Here is an 18,853-nt window from a genome sequence, read left to right on the forward strand (position 1 = left end):
CTCCTTCCACCCTGTGAGGAGCACGTGGTACTTTGCAGGCTCCTTGCAGGGACAGGGCAGGGTGAAGGAAGCTTCACGCAGCTCCCCTGCCCCCAGACCCTGATTGGCCTGGGGGCAGGGGAGCGCACGAAGCCTCCTCCACTCTCCCACCCGCCTTATGAGCAGGGCACGGCGCTTCAAAGCGCCACGTGCTCCTCTGCCCCCAGTTCCTAATTGGCCTTGAGGCGGGGGAGCAGCAGGGTCTACGTGGGCTGGATCCACCCGCATGGTGGGCTGGATCCGGCCCGCAGAGGACCTTTTGCCCACCCCTCTTCTAGTCTGACCTCCTGCACATAGTAGGCTTCAGAACTTTATGCACCCACAGCCCAGATAGTAATGTCTACATCGTTATTTTTAGTTGCACAGTTCTTCGAGCGCCACGAATCCAAGTGTGTTGACCATGGCTTTGAGATGCTCTGCCATGTGTGCGTGTGGCTTAGTTTTTGTTTTGCAAATTTAGCCCTATCCTAAGAAATATAGAAGTGGCTTCCCATCAGATTCAAATTTATTCATTGATCCCAAGTCCAGAAGGGACCATTTAGATTATTCTTGGAGAGATCTCCTCCTAGCAACTTTCCAGTTCCCTCTATACTTGCATTTTTATGCTATTCAGTGGACCAAGAAGGACAAATGGTCTGTGAACAAAAGTTTGAGAAACCACTTATGATACATAATGAGATAGTGTAATTGTCTCCACTTTCATGCCAATGTTTCAACCCTGATGATACAGAACCGGAACCTTCAGTAGAGGGAAAAATGATGCTCCCAACCTACTTAGCATTTGATCTTCATGAAAATGGCAGTAAGAATGCTTGTTGTGCAGAGGCATTTATTTGTAGTTGGTTTATAATCTTTCTTGATTTTTACTTTTTATTGTAACTGATACTAGTGAAATTCACTGTTAGTGATAAAGGTTTATTTTAAGATTCCAATCTCTCACAACATTAATGATCTTGTGTTTTTACAATGGTTGAATTAAAATGAAAAATCTAAATAAATGATGATCCATTTTATTATTGGAAATTTTACAGCATGTTCCTTTCTTCCCTGTATCACTCCTTCCTCAACATCCAAACTTGGGGGAGGTGAGAAAGGAAAGGGGGAGAAGAAGAATTAAATATAAATATAATATTTTTAAATGTGATTTGTATAACATACTAGGGATGTTAAATCGTGGTTAGGGAGCTAATTGAGTAGTTGGCATTTCCATCGACTACTCTATTAGTCGATTAGAGGGTTCACTACACTTCTGCTTTTTAAATGTAGTAAGAGCCACCAGGCTGTGCATCTGCTTTTTAAATGTAGTAAGAGCTTTTGCTGTGCTTCTGCCTCCCCTGCCCCCCCTGCAGAAACAGTGCTGGGACGAACCAGCTCTTAATCTGGCTCCCCGCAGCACCGGATCCTTCTGCCTCCCTTGCTGCCTCTGATACAGAAGCAGCAAGTGGTGGTGGGTGGAGGGTGGTGAGGGGGACTAGTCGTGTAGTGACTCGACTACCTAATCAGTTTGGTGTATTGGATAGTTGATTACAGGCAGTCCCTGGGTTACGTACAAGATAGGGACTGTAGGTTTGTTCTTAAGTTGAATCTGTATGTAAGTCGGAACTGGCGTCCAGATTCAGCCGCTGCTGAAACTGACCGCCAGTTCTGACTTACATACAGATTCAACTTAAGAACCTCAAGTGTCCCCAAGTCAGCTGCTGCTGACACTGATCAGCGGCTGATTCCAGGAAGCCTAGGGCAGAGCAACTCTGCCTCGGGCTTCCTGTAGTCAGCGCTGGTCAGTTTCAGCAGCGGCTGACTTCGGGACGCCTGGGGCAGAGCAGCTGGGGTGCTGCTGGGTTGCTCCAGTAGCACCGCTCCTCGCTCCTTGGCGCTACTGGACCAACCCAGCAGCACCCCAGCTGCTCTGCCTCAGGCGTCCTGATTCAGCCACTGCTGAAACTGACCAGCAGCGGCTGAATCAGGACCTGGGGCAGAGCAGCTGGGGTGCTGCCAGGTTGGTCCAGTAGTGCCCAGAGCGGCGCTGCAGGACCAATCGGCAGTGCCCCAGCTGCTCTGCCCCAGGGTCCACAACAAAAGCCTTGTCTGCTGGGGGGGGGGGGGGCACACTAGCTGCACCCCCCCCTCCAGCAGACCAGGGACACAGGGAGCAGAGCCGCAGCGGCAGCGGGGTGCAGCGCCTCTGAGGCTTTGCTCTGGCAAAGTCTCAGAGGCGAGGGACCCCGCCGCGGCTGCGGCTTCAGTCCCGGTGCCTGTGGTCTGCTGGGGGGGGGGGGGGGGCCGCAGCCAGAGCAAAGCCTCAGAAGCGCGGGAACCCGCTGCTGCTGCGGCTTCGCTCCCGGTGCCTGTGGTCTGCTGGGGACGTTGTGTGTCACTCTGCATCCTGCAGCCCCTCCCTTTGTCCTCAGCTGTATGGTGCCCTCTCCCTCCCCCCCCCCCCCCCCCCAAGCTCTGTGGGAGCTGTGAGCAATGCAGCCTCTCCCATTCTCCGACCTGCCCTGGCAAGCTGTGTGGCTCTGTGGCATGCAGCTAACCCCCTCCCCGGTGCTCTGGGGAGAGGCCGTGCAGCTGCCCTACTTTGTGATGACCCCCCCACCAATGGTCCCCTATTGGTTCTGCACTGCATGGGCTGGGGGGGGGTTAAGCCCTCCCCCTGCATCTGGGACTTGCCTCCAACCCCCGCCACCTCTGCACTGCATGGGCCAGCAGTTGACTCCTCCCTTGCATGCTGCTGGCCCATGAACGTCCCTCTGGCAACTGTCAGGAGAGGTGTGCAGAAGCCAGGGGGCTCCGGTGAGGGGTGGGTGGCAGCTGCATGGAAGGCTCTGGTGGGGAGAGGGAGGCTGCTGGGAGTGTATGGGAGCTGCACAACCTTTGGGGGCTTGGGGAGGCACATGGGCGCGCAGGAACCGTGCGACCTCTCAGGGACTTGGCAGGGGGGTTGCGGGTACCTCATAGCTTTGTGGCGGCTTGGCTAGGAGGAGGTGTTTGTGCAGGAGCTGCACAGACTCAGTGGAGGTGTGAGGCATGTGGGGGAGCCACGCAACCTCATGGGGGCTCAGGTGCGGAGAGATGGAATCAGATGCAGGGGGTGGGCATGGGTGCAAATGAGCTGCAGAGCTTTGCGGGGACTCGGGTTGGGGGAGGAGGCATGCAGGACATGTGCGGTGTCACCTGGGGGAAGGAGCACATGGGAGCTGTGCAGCCTTGCCCCTGGTTGGCTGGGGGCAGAACCACGTGGCGTCTCCCCTTGTGGCCAGAGGGAAAGGGCCAGGGCCAGCCACGGCCTTGGCCCAGCCCAACTACCCGGCAGCTGGAGGGGAGAGAGCTGGGCCATCCTCTGTCTGGCCTCTCCCCACCAGTGGCCGGAGTGGAGCGACCCAGGGCAGGCCAGGGCTGCTATATCTCAACCTGGCCCTCCTCAGCAGCCGGGGGAGAGCCAGGGCTGTCTACCTCTGGAGAGGGAGATGGTAAGCATAGTGAACAGTACCTTTAATTTATTAAAAAAAAAAATGTGTCTGCTGTTTCTAGACCATTTTAATGTTCCTTCTATGCTATGTCTTTCCCCTTCATAATGCAGTTGTATTTTGGAAATGAAGTAACTAGAGTAAAGAAAGTAGAAAAATAGTGAAAGTAGGAGATATATGGTGAAGTCAAAGTTGAAGGGGTAAAAGTGATCCAAAGGAAGTGTGGTAAGGATCACAAGTACAGGTGATATCATTAAACTGGCTTGACAACAGGGAGTTAGTAATTGCAATGGCTTGCATGGAAAAGTAATATTAGAAAATTATTTAATGTATTTTCATCTGAAAGTTTGTCTTGGCTCTTTAAAGAAGAAGTTAGAAGAACTGAAGAGAAAAGTGAAGAACTGAAGATGTTGTCAGGGCATTGTAGGCTGTGGTAGTATAGTTTTGCTGCTCCTGTTGACCTTGGAGATTAAGTTTTTAAAAGGCCGTCTTTAGATAGCCAAAGTAACACTTGTGCTATTGCAGTAGTAAAATCTATTTGTTTTTTAAATACAAGTCTATATATAAGTGTTTTGCGTTCTGCTGTTGATAGCAATGTGTGTGACGGAGAATACAGAACATGCATTAAATATTTTGTCATAGTACATTGAACAAACAAAGTATACCGGATACTAAATTTTTAAATGTTACATTTTGTTATGAATGTGTATTATTACCAATGAACCTATATACATGCTGAATAAACATTGAGCCAGAGATTAAGAACCTTGGGAAAATAGTAAAGAGTACTATTTTGAGGTTGGTATACCTCCTTTTCTGTTGAGTTTCACATTCTTTCACTACATACACTGTGTATAGCTTTGCAGAAGGATTGGGCATTATCACTGTTAAATTAATGAAATATTCTATTTAAAGTTAATGGTTAAAATTTGTAAAGCATTCTGAAATTGACACATTTGCTAACTTTCATGGAAAAAGTTCTAAAACCTGAAGACTCCTTTAAAGATCTCAGACAATATTTTTAAACGTTAAAGAATAAATCAGATTTTTAAAGCATAAACAAACATGAGTGTTTTATTTTACTTGCAGCTTCTTTGTAATACTGGCCACACTGAAGAAAAATTAGGTTTTTCCTATGATGACATCATAATATGGTAAGTATTCTATAAAATATTTCAGAAGAATATTGGACACTTTAAACAATGTACATTTTAAAGTAGCTATTTTGAATGAAATGAAAAAAACCCACAGCCCTAAGTGTTTTAAAAGCTAATTCAAATACTTTGTAATTTTTATTTTTTAATATTTTAATATTCCATAGAATTCAATATGTAAAATCATCTGAGTATAAAACAAAGTTTTATGGAAATACGAAAGAGAAACTGCAAATAGTAAACTAGAAAAAAATGTCTAAATGGGCACAGAACTCATGCTGCATTAACAATGAATGCAAAGTAAAAAAGAACATTTTGAAATGTAGCTCTTTGTAAAGGCTTGCAGAAACACTTGAGATGGAATCTTAGCCCTATTGAAGTAAATGGCAAAACTTCGATTTATATAAGTGGGACCAGAATTTCACCCTTAAATTTCCGTATTGGTTCACTATATTTCATGAAGAGAAGACTTAACATTTTTTTTTTGCAGTATCATCCTCTTGGCAATGAAGGCAAGTTGTGGTATAAACTTGCTATAATAATCTGAATCCATATAATCACCATTTCCTAAAATAAAAATATTTGTTTATATTTATTAAAATCTCTACTTTTCTGCATAGACACTGCTAATTTGCCATGGATTGAGCATGGGTAGCAGAAGCAAAAAAATGAGGCTGGCTCTTCCAGTCAACCTAATTATTTTGTCATTCAGTGTAGGTGAACTTCTGCTATTGAGAACTTAGCAGGTCCAATAAAAACTACAGTAAGAAATCATTCCCCTAAATATCGTGGGCATTTTGATTAGGTGTGTCTCTTCCCCCCCCCCCCCCCCCCCCCGGCAAAAAAAAACTGACCATGGTGTAATTTTCTTGTCATAAATGGTGTTTTCTCAGATGGAACATAATATTTCAGTCCGTGCTACTGAGTACCTTTCCATTAATACTTTTTGTTATAAATTATAACACTTCCATTATCCTTTTACTGAGTATATTATCATTCATGGTATTTTGTTTGCTAGTTTTGTGAATCTTGAGATTGTAATAGCCAAATAAAGTTTCATTTCTTTACAATATCAAATTTTGATATAGGTCTGAAAAGGTATATGTCTAGTGCAGTTTGTTTACAGTTCCAAGTACATTGGAGATCATTTTTTGTTTCAGAAGGTTGAGAGAGCTACTGGGGGAAGCTGTTCAAGATTTTATTTTTGACAAGTAGTGAGGAACTTGTTGAAAATTTGAAAGTGGAAGGCAGCTTGGGTGAAAGTGACCATGGAATCCTAGAGAATTCATGATTCTAAGGAATGGTAGAAGGGAGAACAGCAAAACAGAGACAGTGGATTTCAGGAAAGCAGATTTTAGAGAGCAGGTAGGTAAGGTCCCATGGGAAGCAAGACTAAGAGGAAAAACAACTTGAAGACAGTTGGCAGTTTTTCAAAGGGCCATTATTAAGGGCTCAAAAAGCAAACTATTCCGCTACTTAGGAAAGATAGAAAATATGGCAAAAGACTGCCGTGGCTTAATCAGGAGATCTTAAAAATCAAAATGGAGTCGTATAAAAAGTGGAAACTAGGTCACAATACAAAAGATGAATATAAGCAAATGACGCAAGTATGCGAGGGCAAGATTAGAAAGGCAAAGGCACAAAATGAGTTCAAGCAAGCTAGAGACGTAAACGATAACAAGAAGATAGTCTATAAATATTAGAAACAAGAGGAAGACCAAGGACAGGGTAGGCTCATTGCTCTGTGAAGAGAGAGAAACAATAACAAGAAACTTGAAAATGGCAGAGTTGCTTAATGACTTCTTTATTTCAGTTTTTGTCAAGATTGATGGTGACAGGATGAAGTTTAATTGGGACAAAGGCAAAGTACTCCATTTAGGAAGGAACAATCCATTTCACACATACAGAATGGGAAGTGACTGTCTAGGAAGGAGTACTGCAGAAAGAGATTTACGGGTCATAATGGACCACAAGCTAAATATGAGTCATCAGTGTGACTCTTGACACACACACACACACACAAAAAAAGCAAACTGGATTCTGGGATGGATTAACATGAATATTGTGAGCAAGACACGAGAAGGCATTCTTCCATTCTACTCTACACTGATTAGGCCTCAGTTGGAGTAGTATTGCGTCCAGTTCTGGGCACCACACATTTCAAGAAAGATGTGGGAAATTGGAGAAGGTCCAGAGAAGACAACAAAAATGATTCAAGGTCTAGAAAACATGAGCTATTGAGGGAAGGCTGGATGAATTGGGCTTCTTTAGTTTAGAAGAGAGAAGATTGAGGGGGGACATGATAGTGGTTTTCAGGTATCTAAAAAGGTGTCACAAGGAGGAAGGAGAAAATTGTTCTCTTTGGCTTCTGATGATAGGACAAGAAGCAATGGACTTAAATTGCAGCAGGGGAAGTTTTAGGAAAAACTTCTAATTGTCAGGGTGGTTAAACACTGGAATAGCTTGCCTAGGGAGGTTGTGGAATCTCCATCACTGGAGATATTTAAGAACAGGTTGGATAGACCTCTGTCAGGGATCATTTAAGTGCTTGATCCTGCTGTGAGGGCAGGAAACTGGGCATGATGATCTCTTGAGGTCCCTTCCAGTTCTAGTATTCTATGATTCTGTGAAATTAGGAAGTCCTGCTTGTGCAGGACATATATAAGGAAGAATATTAATTTTTAGATATAAAATTCACACTCAACAGGCTCATAAAAATCTATAAGCAATTTACAAATCTATAGACAGATATGCCAAGAGGATGATCATTTTCATGGGAGATGCTTTTATCAAGGATCTGCACGAGAATGTCTTTTAAAAAGCATTACAATGAGGCATTGAAATAATCCATCCAGTGTCATACTTCATATATTTATGTATGCAATTCATTATGCCATAGCAGTGATCACATGAGTATAGAAGGTGACTATTCCTCTCTAAAGATTTAATCAGCCTGGTTATATAATTTGTGATCTTTTGAAAATGTCATTGTAGGGTAAAGAACTGTATATACAAATGCTCACTTTTTTAAAGCAATACTTTAATGCTTGCTTCTGAAGAAGTCAGTGTTTGAGGCTGATCTTTAAAAGGAAGGGTAAAAAATGTAATCTTTTTATGTTCTGTCTGGATTCTTAAGTATATGGTATTGCTATTTTCTTCTTTGACTTCTTATATTTAACTATGGGATAAACATTTCAAAAGTGCTTATATCCCACTTTCAAAAATGACTGGAGAATTTGTTTAATTGACAGTCAATGGGAGTTGGAGCCTAAGGGTAGGCTAGATTGTGGGGGGGTTTCGTGATACCCTTTATGCCTCGTTCCATGAAGGTGGCTTTCAAAAGAGGGGGGGGCGTTTCTGAAATTTAGCCCCGTCTAGATGGGCCAAATTTCAGAAAAGCCTCTTCTGACAAAAGTATCGGGAAAAAAATATGCAAAATGCGGAGCTCATTTTGCATATCTCTTTCCAATAGAACCTCACAGTCTATACATAGTGATTGCTTCACTTTGAAAACAGGCTTTAAGACTTTGGCTCCTAATTGATTTAGGATAATATTTTCAAAAGTACCTGTGTCATAATGTTTTAAGTGTTCAGACAGAAGCCTGTTCTTTAAAGGACTTTTTTTTAAAAATTTATTTTAATTTAATTGAAAGAATAAACTTGTTTTGCTGGAGACACAGTTAGGGATGCAATAGTGTAGTCTATTAACCGATTAGCAAAAGTTTATTGGTTAATGCTATTGATTACAGTACATGAATTCCCCTCCCCCCTTTTGCCACTACATTTTTTAGTGGGCTGACAGTCTGCCTGGCTCAGTCCTGTCTTGTGCCGGGCCTGGGACATACCCTCCCTGCAACTCCTACATTTAAAATGTCGTAGGACTCGAATGGGCAAGCAGCCCGGCTTAGTCCTGGCTCGCGCTGGGTCCAGGACCTCTCTGGCATGGGGGTAGGTCCCAGACCCAGTGGGAGTGGGGACTGAGTGTTTTAATTGCCTTTCCTTATCAACTAATTTTGTAGTCGATAAAAATTCTATTGACTACACGATTAGCAAATTACTCACTTCTTAACATCCCTAGACACAGGAGGTATTCTGCAAAAATGTTTGTGCATTTTGAAGATGTGAATTGTTAACCTTGAAATGCGAGTTTATTAAGAACGTCATTTGATAGTTTATTATAGGTTTCTAGTTTATTATTACAGTGGAATATTTAAGCAAACTGTGACCACTGCATTTGCTAGGTTTTTGTCCAAGAATAAATTCAATTGATAGAACTTGTTCGTTAGTTATTTTTGCAAATCTATACGTTTGATTATAATTTCTTCCTGTCAGCAGATGGAGACAGTACACTGACAGATTTTGATGTTATTCCCTGCATAGAAGGATCTTGCCCAGCTTCTAGAGCTCAGTTGTTTCTCCAACAGGTGTAATCTCATTGCTAGGAGAGAATGGAATACTTCTAGACGCCAGAAGTTTTTGAGATTCTTAGCAATGTCCTGGAGTAGCTTTCCATCTGTGGACTCTATCCCACACACACTGATTTAGTCCTTGAGGAATATAGTGTGACTGACTCCTGCAAACGTTCCAGGAAGTGCCAGGCTTTCATACACAAAACATATCTCAACATCAGGTTCATGCCCCCTCCACCCAGACAAAGGGACTAGGAAGCACATTTAAAAATAAATAAATAAAAAAGGACCCGGGAATGTGACTTCACTGTGGGTTAGATAGAGAGGCCAGGGAAAATGAACATCCTTCGGGATCAAATGTCTTCTCTCTCCTCCTTAAACTCCCCAATGGGGACCAGTACTGTTTTAGGTCCAGTACTGTTTTAAGACTGGTTACTTGAGGTCTTTCAGACATCCCGTTTATAAGAGGCCATCCCTAGAGAACAAAATTCCTCTTCAAGAAGGAGGGATCCACAGCAATGTTGATCTGGAAATGCTTAATCTTTTTTCCTTCCTCTCTGAACTCTTAAGTTCTGCAAGTCAGAAGTCTAAGATAGGGTGACCAGTATTATGCATAATATTCCAGATGAGGCTGTATTATTGATATAAAGGTATTATAATAACTTTGTATTACTCACTGTCCTATTCCTTATGCATCCTAACAGCTTGTTTGCTTTTTTTAATTGCAGTTGCACATTGAACCATCTATAGTAATACCCAGGGCCCTTTTTTGAGTTGCCAGGTTAATTTAGAATCCTGTAATAACCTTTTTCTCATCACTGTGCATTACTTTACATTTAATTATACTGAATTTTTATGCCATCATGTTCCCATTCACCTAAGATGTTTGTTTCCTGAAGTTTCTCATAGTTCCTTCTGTTCCCAATTAACCTAAAAAACCTCCTTTCCAAATTTTGCTACCTCACTACTCATCCCCCATTCCACATGTATTATACACCAACATACGTACTAAGGGTCATTAAAGGGCCATATTGTTCATCTTTTGCCAGGATGAAAATTGACAATTTTACAAGGAGACAAAACAAAGAATAGAATTAGTTTGTGATCCATGACAGTACTTTTCATTTCATCCACCATTTTAGCTTCTTTAATAGCCTCTTCTGTAGGACTTTATCAGAGGTCTTTTGCAAGTCATATGATGTCAGTGGATTCTCCTTTATTCATTGCTTTATTGATATGTCTAAAGAATTGTAAGTGATTAGTAAGACACAGTTTTCCTGTGCACAGTCTGTGCTAGTTAGATTCTGTCAAATGATCTTCAGGAGTTTTGTTCTGTGTTGACCAACATTTCAACCAGTTTTCCAGGTGCATATAGAAGGCTTGCTACCCTGTAATTGCTTGGATCACTCCTAGGAGCTTTTTTGAAAATATATTTACAGGATCTGCCACTTTCCAATTTTCTTGGATAGTGACAGTTTTTAATGAGAGCATATATTTATTCGCAGCTCAGCTACTTCATAAGTTTCTTCATAACTCTTGGAAATAACATTTGAATCTGCTGATTGTCTTTTTTCAATATCAGTTTGGTTTTGTCCCACCTCTTTTTGTCCCCTCAATCTTTTAGAATACCTCATCTTCATTACCAGGAAAGTGCGTGTCTACGGTAGGCATCTCCTCACTGTTCAAAGAGAACTAGCTTCTCAGCAATGCCCTTATCTTCCTTAATTACACTCTTACTCCTGGTGATTGAGCAGACAAACTGATTCTCTTGCAGCCTTTCTGCTTCTGGTGATATCTACAGTACAAAATTATGTCAACCTAAGTCATGTCAGCAAACCATACCTGCAGGTATTACATTGCTTCTGCATGTCCACAATATACTCCATGTGTCAGCAGGGCACATTTTCACTAGGAGTGTTTGTATTGATTATGTTGTCAGCATGGGGAATTGTGGGACAGCTCCTAAAAGGGATGTTTGAATAGTCTTTCATCTGAATGTTGCATAGTGTTGCATCTGACGAAGTGGGTCTTCGCCCATGAAAGCTTGTGCTTCAATAAATCTGTTAGTCTGTAAGGTGCCACAGGACTCCTCGTCACTCTTTCAAACCTTGTCATCTAAGTTAACTCCTTGTCTTTCATGGCTACGTTTGGCTTAGCAATATGCATGTCTTCTAAGGCTGTTGAATAGCATCTATGCCATCTTTGTGAATTTTACTTCCTTTGCTACTAACTTTTGAGATTTATTGATTATCCATACCACTCTTTATTAAAGTCTCCTTTTCTGAAGTTTAGTGTCATTGTTATTTTTGCTACCTTACCTCCCTCTTTGGATGTTAACCCTAAATATAATATGGTCACCCATTACTTAGTTAGCTATTGTCAGTTCTTGAAGACTAAATTAAGACTATCTTCTCTTTTTGTTAGCTCTAGAACTGAGTGTTCCAAGAGCCAGTCACTTGAAGTATTAAAAACTGCTTCAGAAATTTAATTGACTGGCAAGGGGACATTCATGGTGAGAAATGTATATCTGTGTCATAAAGGAAAATAGGTGGCCTCACTGAGAATCCTTGGATCGATGCATCCTGAGTAGCCAAACAAATTACACCTCTCAGGGAAGGAGTTGGTACCCTTAAGGGCCACAGAATAGAAAAATACAAACTATACTGCATTGAAAAAAGCTGATAAGTAATTTGGATCTATCCTTTAGTCTTCTTAGAATAAAATGCTAGAGTACTTGTCTGTTGACACAGCCAAAGTTCATGACAGCATGATCCATGTTCTAAAGATTCCCTTTCATTACTAAATACTCTTAAGAAGATAGTAGTCATGACCACCCTGACTGACTTAGAACTGAATCTGGTATCCAGTTCATTTACCACTTCTTTGAACCTTTTTAGATAAAGAATATCTCTTCGCCAGCCATTCTTCAGAGTCTGGTTTCTTTGGCACTAACTCAGCTAAGAGAGGAAATACTTGGCCAATAAAGAGTAATACTTGATTTTTTTTTCACCCAAGAGCAGGTAATATTAGAATATTTCTTGTAATTCTGATTCTCTTAATGCTGAAGGTGTTGATATATATGACCTAATTCTGGATACAAATTTGCTGTTTTTTGCTGTATGTCTATAAACAGCAAGGAAACTAGGTCTTAGAATCTAAATTTTACAAGCGTTAATCGTCAAAAAGGTTCAATGATTTGGGTTTAGGAGGAGCAGTTTATTGTGTACAATTACTATACGAGGAGAGTGAAGGGATTTTTAAAAAAGCGTGCAGCATCAGTATTCTTAAATAGATGAAGTTTTAGGTAGAGAACCTGATACAACGTAGGTAGGATATTTTTTCCTTCCGTCTACCTGAACAGAAAGTTATGAGCTGCATCATTATTAGTTATGTTTAAGCAGCCACCAACATTACATATTTTCCCTTGTTTACTTTCTCTAGGCACTTCAAATTAGTGTTCTGGAAATAGCCATTAAGTGATTGGTGCAGGCAATCAGGCACTTCTCTTTCCTTATTCTATGCAGAGCACTGACCATTTTCTTCATAATGTTGTCAGTGTAGAACACCTTCTTTCAAAACTAACATTACCTCCTCTAGATTCCCCCCCACCCCAAAATAAGTCATACATGAAAGGATCAAAGTATCTCTGATATATTTCACTTAGCAAGTATATGACATGCTTACGAAGATTCATCTTTAGTCTGAGAGGCTTAAAGACTCTATGTATAGGGATGTCACAGAACAAAAAATCTCAATGTACTGTCTACCTCTGTTGGCAAGGAGGTGCTCTACCTAAATAACTGGACTGACATAGATCTCAAAGGAAGACAATTAATAAGGTAAGAAAAGCTTCACTTAAATTTAACTTTATTTTCATGTGAGTAAAAAGTGTATATCCCTAAAATGGGGAGCTTTATTAGTTGCTGTATAATTTGTTTTCCCACTTATTCTTTTCATTGTAGTTTGCGATTAGCTTTACTGAATGAAGCAAAAGAAGTGCGAGCAGCAGGGTTGCGAGCCCTGCGCTATCTCATCCGAGACTCCAGTATTCTACAAAAGGTGCTAAAATTGAAGGTGGATTACTTGATAGCTAGGTAATTTTTCTATAATGGATTACAAGAACTTGTTTCATTTTCTCATCTTTGATTGTGGGGTGTGTGTTGAAATCACTATCTTAATATTCTCTGTAAATGTCGGTTTTTGTTATTCTAAAGCATCTTTTAATTTTTTGGGGGGGGGGATTTCATTTTTTTTAAATAAAAAATACTATATAGAAATGCCATCTAAATGAAAAGATACAAATCCAAAGATAATGTTATCATTTGCAACTATATCACGAGAAAACAAAGTATGAGGAAAAATCTCTAAACTGATTTTTAATCTGATCCTGAACTTTGAATTAACTGAAATTATATGGCAAGTCATAAGTAAAATTGTTTGGATACCTTAACATGTTTGGATTCCTTTATGGTTTAACTGTAACTCTGAATTTCCATGTCTGTTCGGGGGATAATTACTCTGAATCCTAATGCCATTTAATGTAGTTTTCTTTATCTGGCAATATGAGATTTATATTTTATATAATAAATATTTTATTGATACCCTCCTCTGAAATGACTAGCAGTTTTGCAAGCATCTTAAAACTATTATTAAATTCTTTGTATCTCACCATAGTCTTATGTAAACACATACATATAAGAAAATTATTTTAATGATGTTTCTTATGTATTAAAGATTATGATTGAAGAAAATCAGTCATGATACATATGCTCTCTGACAGCCAGAATTTCTGGACAGAAAGTTCTGTAATAGTATTCATTAAGTCTCTTGAAAAGAAACACTGAGGTATTAATAGTTAGAATGGAAGTTCTTCTTTGAGGACTGACCGTGTGGGTGCTCCACTGTAGATGTCTAGGAGTTCCTGCGCTTATTATTGGAACTTTTTAGCAGAGTATTACACCTGGGTGCAGGTGTGCATGCATAGCATCACCCACGACTCAACGAACATGCAGCTGTGCATAAGCTGTCAACCATCCCCTCAGTTCCTTCTCTACCGAGGAGAGATGTTAAAGCTCTGAAGCAGAGGGAAGGAAGGCAGGTAATGGAATGCCAACAGGGACACCCATCTCAAAAAACACAAGGTGAGTAACCTCTCTTTTCTTCTTCAAGGAGTGTGTCTGTGGGCACTCCACTGAAGGTGAGGAAGTATCTAGTACTACATTTGGAATGGCAGTCCTCTCATGAGATCTGAAGCCCCTCTTTCCAAAAGTTCAGGGTGAAGCGCCCACAGAGACACTCCTTGAAGAAGAAAAGAGAGGTTACTCATCTTGTGCAGTAACTTGTGTTCTTTGAGATGGGTGCCCCTGTGGGCACTCCACTACCCACCTTCCTCCCCTCTGTTTCAGAGCTTTAACATCTCTCCACGGTAGAGAAGAAACTGAGGGGATGGTTGACAGCTTGTACACAGCTGCATGTTCGTTGAGTCTTGCTCTGGGCAGTGCAATGCATGCACACCTGCACATGGGGTATACTGCTGCTAAAAATTTCCAATTATAAGCACAGGGGCGCTTAGACATCTACAGTGGAATGCCCACAGAGACACTTGTCTCGAAGAACACCAGTTACTGCACAAGGTGAGTAACCTCTCTCTTACTCTTGTTCCTATGTACAAACCATATTTGTAATTTAACTTCTGTTTTATTTTAGGTGCATCGACATACAGCAGAGTAATGAAGTAGAGAGAACACAAGCTCTTCGATTAGTGAGGAAGGTAAAAATTTAACTGTACTGTTCTCAAGTTGGCTACATCAGTAGCCAAGCCAAGCAGTGCTGAAACCAATATGACTGACTCATCACAATTCCTCTTTTGGCAGTCTCCAGTTCTCTGTTTCACTTTATGCTGGCTGCAGACTTGTCTGCTGCAAAGCAATTGCCATGGCTGCTGTCTCTAAAGAAAAAAGGAAAGTTACTAAATGAGACATGGCTTGATGTTGCGTCTTACGCCATTGTCAGCCTTCCCTTGAGTACATAGAGGGAGTCCCACTGAATAAACCTGTTTCGGATAGGGATGGAGCAGTTTGGCGCACTTGAAGTCATCCTACTGAGGCTCAGCACTCTGTAGAGGGTAGGATAGCTTGAGAACAACAGTGAAAGTCTCGTTTCCTGGTTTGGGCCTTTTTGTGTTATTTTTCTAGATGGGCTGTCAAGGCTAGAGGAACGTGTATCCCTACCATGTAAGAATGTCTCTCTTCTTTAGAATCCTCTTGACTCAACGGATTGATCTTCAGCTTTAATAGGTACTTTTCTTAGGGTACTACAACAGGACATATTCAATCTGAGCTACCTACTGTGCTGGTCAGTGCTGCCCTCAAATACATGAGATATGTAGGGCTATAGCTAGGACCTGTAATTCTTTCCAGAACTTAGCATTTGTAGACTAGTCATAGATGATGAGGTCTTTATTTTGGTTACTCTGCCTTTGTCTGGACCTGTGAGTTCTGCATCCAGCCCTTGTTCCTATAGTCATCATTGAAATGGAATAAATATTTATTTACCTAAAGATTTAGTTGTGGTTTGGAGCAGTTCCGAAGGGTGGCTTCCCCAGGAACTCTTGAATTCAGAACGACTGCTTTTCCTTTGTACAACTTCTTGAAAACATCTCTAATACTAAAATTTAGAATCCATTTTAAGAAAATCTTTGATCATCTGTTTGAGTCGTCATTCAGACCTCTTACACACAAGCCTTATGTTCTTGGGTAGCAACCTGGTAAAACAACTTTGTCTTAAAGAATGAGGAAAAAATAAATGTTCCTTAAGGTAACAGTGACTTTTTCCATTACTGGATTCTCTGATATGAACAAAAGTCATAAGCCAGCTAAATGGAGACTTTCCATAATCTAGACAAGTACAGTCTGGATTCAGATCAATATATAGAAGGGACACTATTAACATAGTGTTGATAGATAAATTGTTGGTTGATGATGGGCGGGCATCCAGTCTCATAGTCCTTGACCTCTCTCCCACATTTGATAGTTGATCAAGGTTTGCTACTGAAAGAGATAACAAAGAACACTCAAATTGTTTTAGTCCATTCTACAGTGCCACCCAAAGGATAGTGATAGGAAATTATTCTTTTCACTACTAGAAATTTCACTTGTATAGTCATAGAAGGACTATTCTCCTTCAGTCCTGTTTAACATCTGAAGGCAGCTACTAAACTGCTGAAATATGACGGACTTACATGCCAACAGGTCATAGATAAGGCAAAGCTTTACCTTTATGTCACAACATATAACAAAGATGTCACCAAATTTGTGCAATGGTTGTTCAAGATCAGGATGCAGATGAAGAACAGCTGGTTGAAGATGACCTCCGTATGATGCATGCAGAGGAGGTGTCTTGAGGAATGTGTAGCCATGATACAGTCCATTATGGTGGAAGATATACAACCACAATTAGACAGTTGAGTCCCTAGTTTGAGTGCCACATGATTCCAAGCCCTCATATAGCAACATTGATGAGGAATGTTTCCTAACGTCTCTGGTTGACAAGATAGTGTGTCCTTTCCTGGGAGGAAAATAACCGGGTCTCAGTAAAACACATGTTGGTCACCTGGCTGGACTACAGTAGTCATGAAGAACACAGCACTTAAAAAAACTCCAGCTAGTAAAGAACACTGCAGACATCTCAGCCTTATATACTATATCAGATCTGTCCTCTGAAGTACTTTAGCATTCAATAGCCACATTCAAGACTGCAGTCCTTAACTTCAAGATATTCAGTGGTTTAGGCACAGGATACCTAAAATATTTTTGAAGCTCCAAGACAAGGCCAATAGTTATGCTTCTCCACAATGAAGGTGTTTATTGCGTGGGTGTAGATCTCATTTGTGTAGAAGACCTTCCTTTCTCAAGAGCAAGTCAGACAATGAAATAGATTCCCTCTGGATCTAAGAAGCACCAAAGAATTCATCACTTCCTGCTCCAAATTCAAGGTGCAGTTCTTTAACCTTTCCTTCAGTAATAATGAAAATACCATTTCATTACAGATATAAAACACAAAATTAAAAATTAAAATATAGGAAGGGAGAATCCCAGGCATGTTGATGATTGCGTTGCATACTATGCTGAAAGGTACTCATATCTCAGTGATAGAATTGGTATAAAATCCAGAGTAGAACAGGTGATGGAAAGAAAAACATCTTAATTGAGTGGCACATTATAAACTATTTTCCCTGGCTTTTAGCATCATGAAGGACCTTGGCATAAGCAATCTTTCTCTGGTGCCTGTAAGTCTGGACGATATTCGTACAAAGACTTGCCATCTCCAAAAAGATCTGGTCAGTTTTCCTCTAGGAACTTTGAAGCTCTTGTAGAAACTGTCTTCAGTCTTGAGTCTCTGAAGAAAGCATTGCCGAGCAGCTCCTTGAACACTTCTCCATATCTAATGGAAACATGAATTATTTTGTCTCTTGGATAATTCAAAAAGGAGACCAGTCTGTTTCAGACTTTATAGGCAGAGGTCAAGCTGAGGTAATTTCAAGATGACCCCTTACTCTTGTTTGTTTGTTTGTGGCTCCACATTGGGCTTTATCTAATTCCTCCTTGTGGCCTCTAAGAAGCAGCTCTCATTTATCTGTGCTTGATGTTTCAAAGGCCTACATTTATGTAAATCTGCATTAAAATAAATGCAAAGTTCAGCTGACATTTACTGTAATAAAATATTAGGAATTGATTATTAAACGAGCTTTTTTCTTTCCCATCTTCTAAAAGCAGAAAGAAACCTAAGAAACAAAGCAGCCGTCATTTTAAAAACTGTGTTTTTGCACTCTCCCAATATGAATGTGATAACGTTTGTTGTCAGTTCAAGATCAAGTGGGTATATTTTGTAAAAGTGATTTAGTCTTCCCCACTATTACTAATGTAATTTTTATTTTGTATCATTATAGTAAATTAAAGGCTCAGTATATATGTTGGTGGGAAAAGAGTTTGGGGTTTTTCTCTGAAGTCCAGTCTTAGAGTTTCCTGCTTTGTGGGTAGCAACATCGTGGTATGACAAGCAGTAGTTTCTTAAAAACATCTGATAAAAATAAACTTGTATTTTTAAATGTGTCTATGTAATGTTAGTGATTTGCAAAGGAAGCAAAATAGGCTTGTTCACTTCTTTGCTGTTTTATGTGAAACCTAAAGAAAGTCTGAAATGCCTGTATACCAAAGAAAGGTTTGACAAGGGTAGTTCTGTTTGCCTTTTTAATTTTAGAAAAAGCAAGAATACCGAGCCTGGTCGGTATGGGGTTTTGATGGAAGTTCCGAGATGTATATTGAAAGTGTTTTCTGTTTAAAGATTGTGTATCTTTATAGAACTGGCTTACTATATAACTCATCTGTTTTGACAGACGCATGAGAACACGTCACACTATGTTTACATATAAGCTTCTCAAATAAGAGAACCAAAACTTGTCCTCTGGCCCAAGGAGATAAGCTGACTTGAGGCAAAACCAGCTCTGTGTTTTCCTCAGAGTTCACAGCCAAGGGCTGTTCTTCAAATCAAATTATCAGAGTTAGTAGACAGATTAGTTTTGTACATTGGTCAGATTCATGATGTGATATTCAGCAGAGGAAATTCTATACCTAAGGGTCTCTGTGAAAGATAACTTCATCCTGTCCATATAAATTCAAAGTCATGTAAATAGGGCCCAGATATTACATAGAGAGGCACCATGGAAAATACATGTAATAATAAGAAATGTGCCTAATATAGTAGTGCAAACAAACATGTTGCTGTT

At 40.6% G+C, this 18,853-nt stretch overlaps 1 protein-coding gene across 1 annotated transcript in view; it reads left to right on the top strand.

The window, feature by feature from the left end:
• Positions 1 to 18,853, top strand: part of RICTOR (RPTOR independent companion of MTOR complex 2) — a 139,011-nt gene that overhangs the window by 36,651 nt on the left and 83,507 nt on the right. The window contains exons 4-6 of the mRNA XM_006139479.5: positions 4,596 to 4,660; positions 13,032 to 13,163; positions 14,776 to 14,839. Coding sequence (XP_006139541.4) covers positions 4,596 to 4,660; positions 13,032 to 13,163; positions 14,776 to 14,839 — 261 coding nt within the window. The remainder of the gene's footprint in view (positions 1 to 4,595; positions 4,661 to 13,031; positions 13,164 to 14,775; positions 14,840 to 18,853) is intronic.

The sequence above is a fragment of the Pelodiscus sinensis genome, chromosome 6 (assembly GCF_052426305.1).
Source record: "Pelodiscus sinensis isolate ZL-2025 chromosome 6, ASM5242630v1, whole genome shotgun sequence".
Classification (NCBI taxonomy): Eukaryota; Metazoa; Chordata; order Testudines; family Trionychidae; genus Pelodiscus; species Pelodiscus sinensis.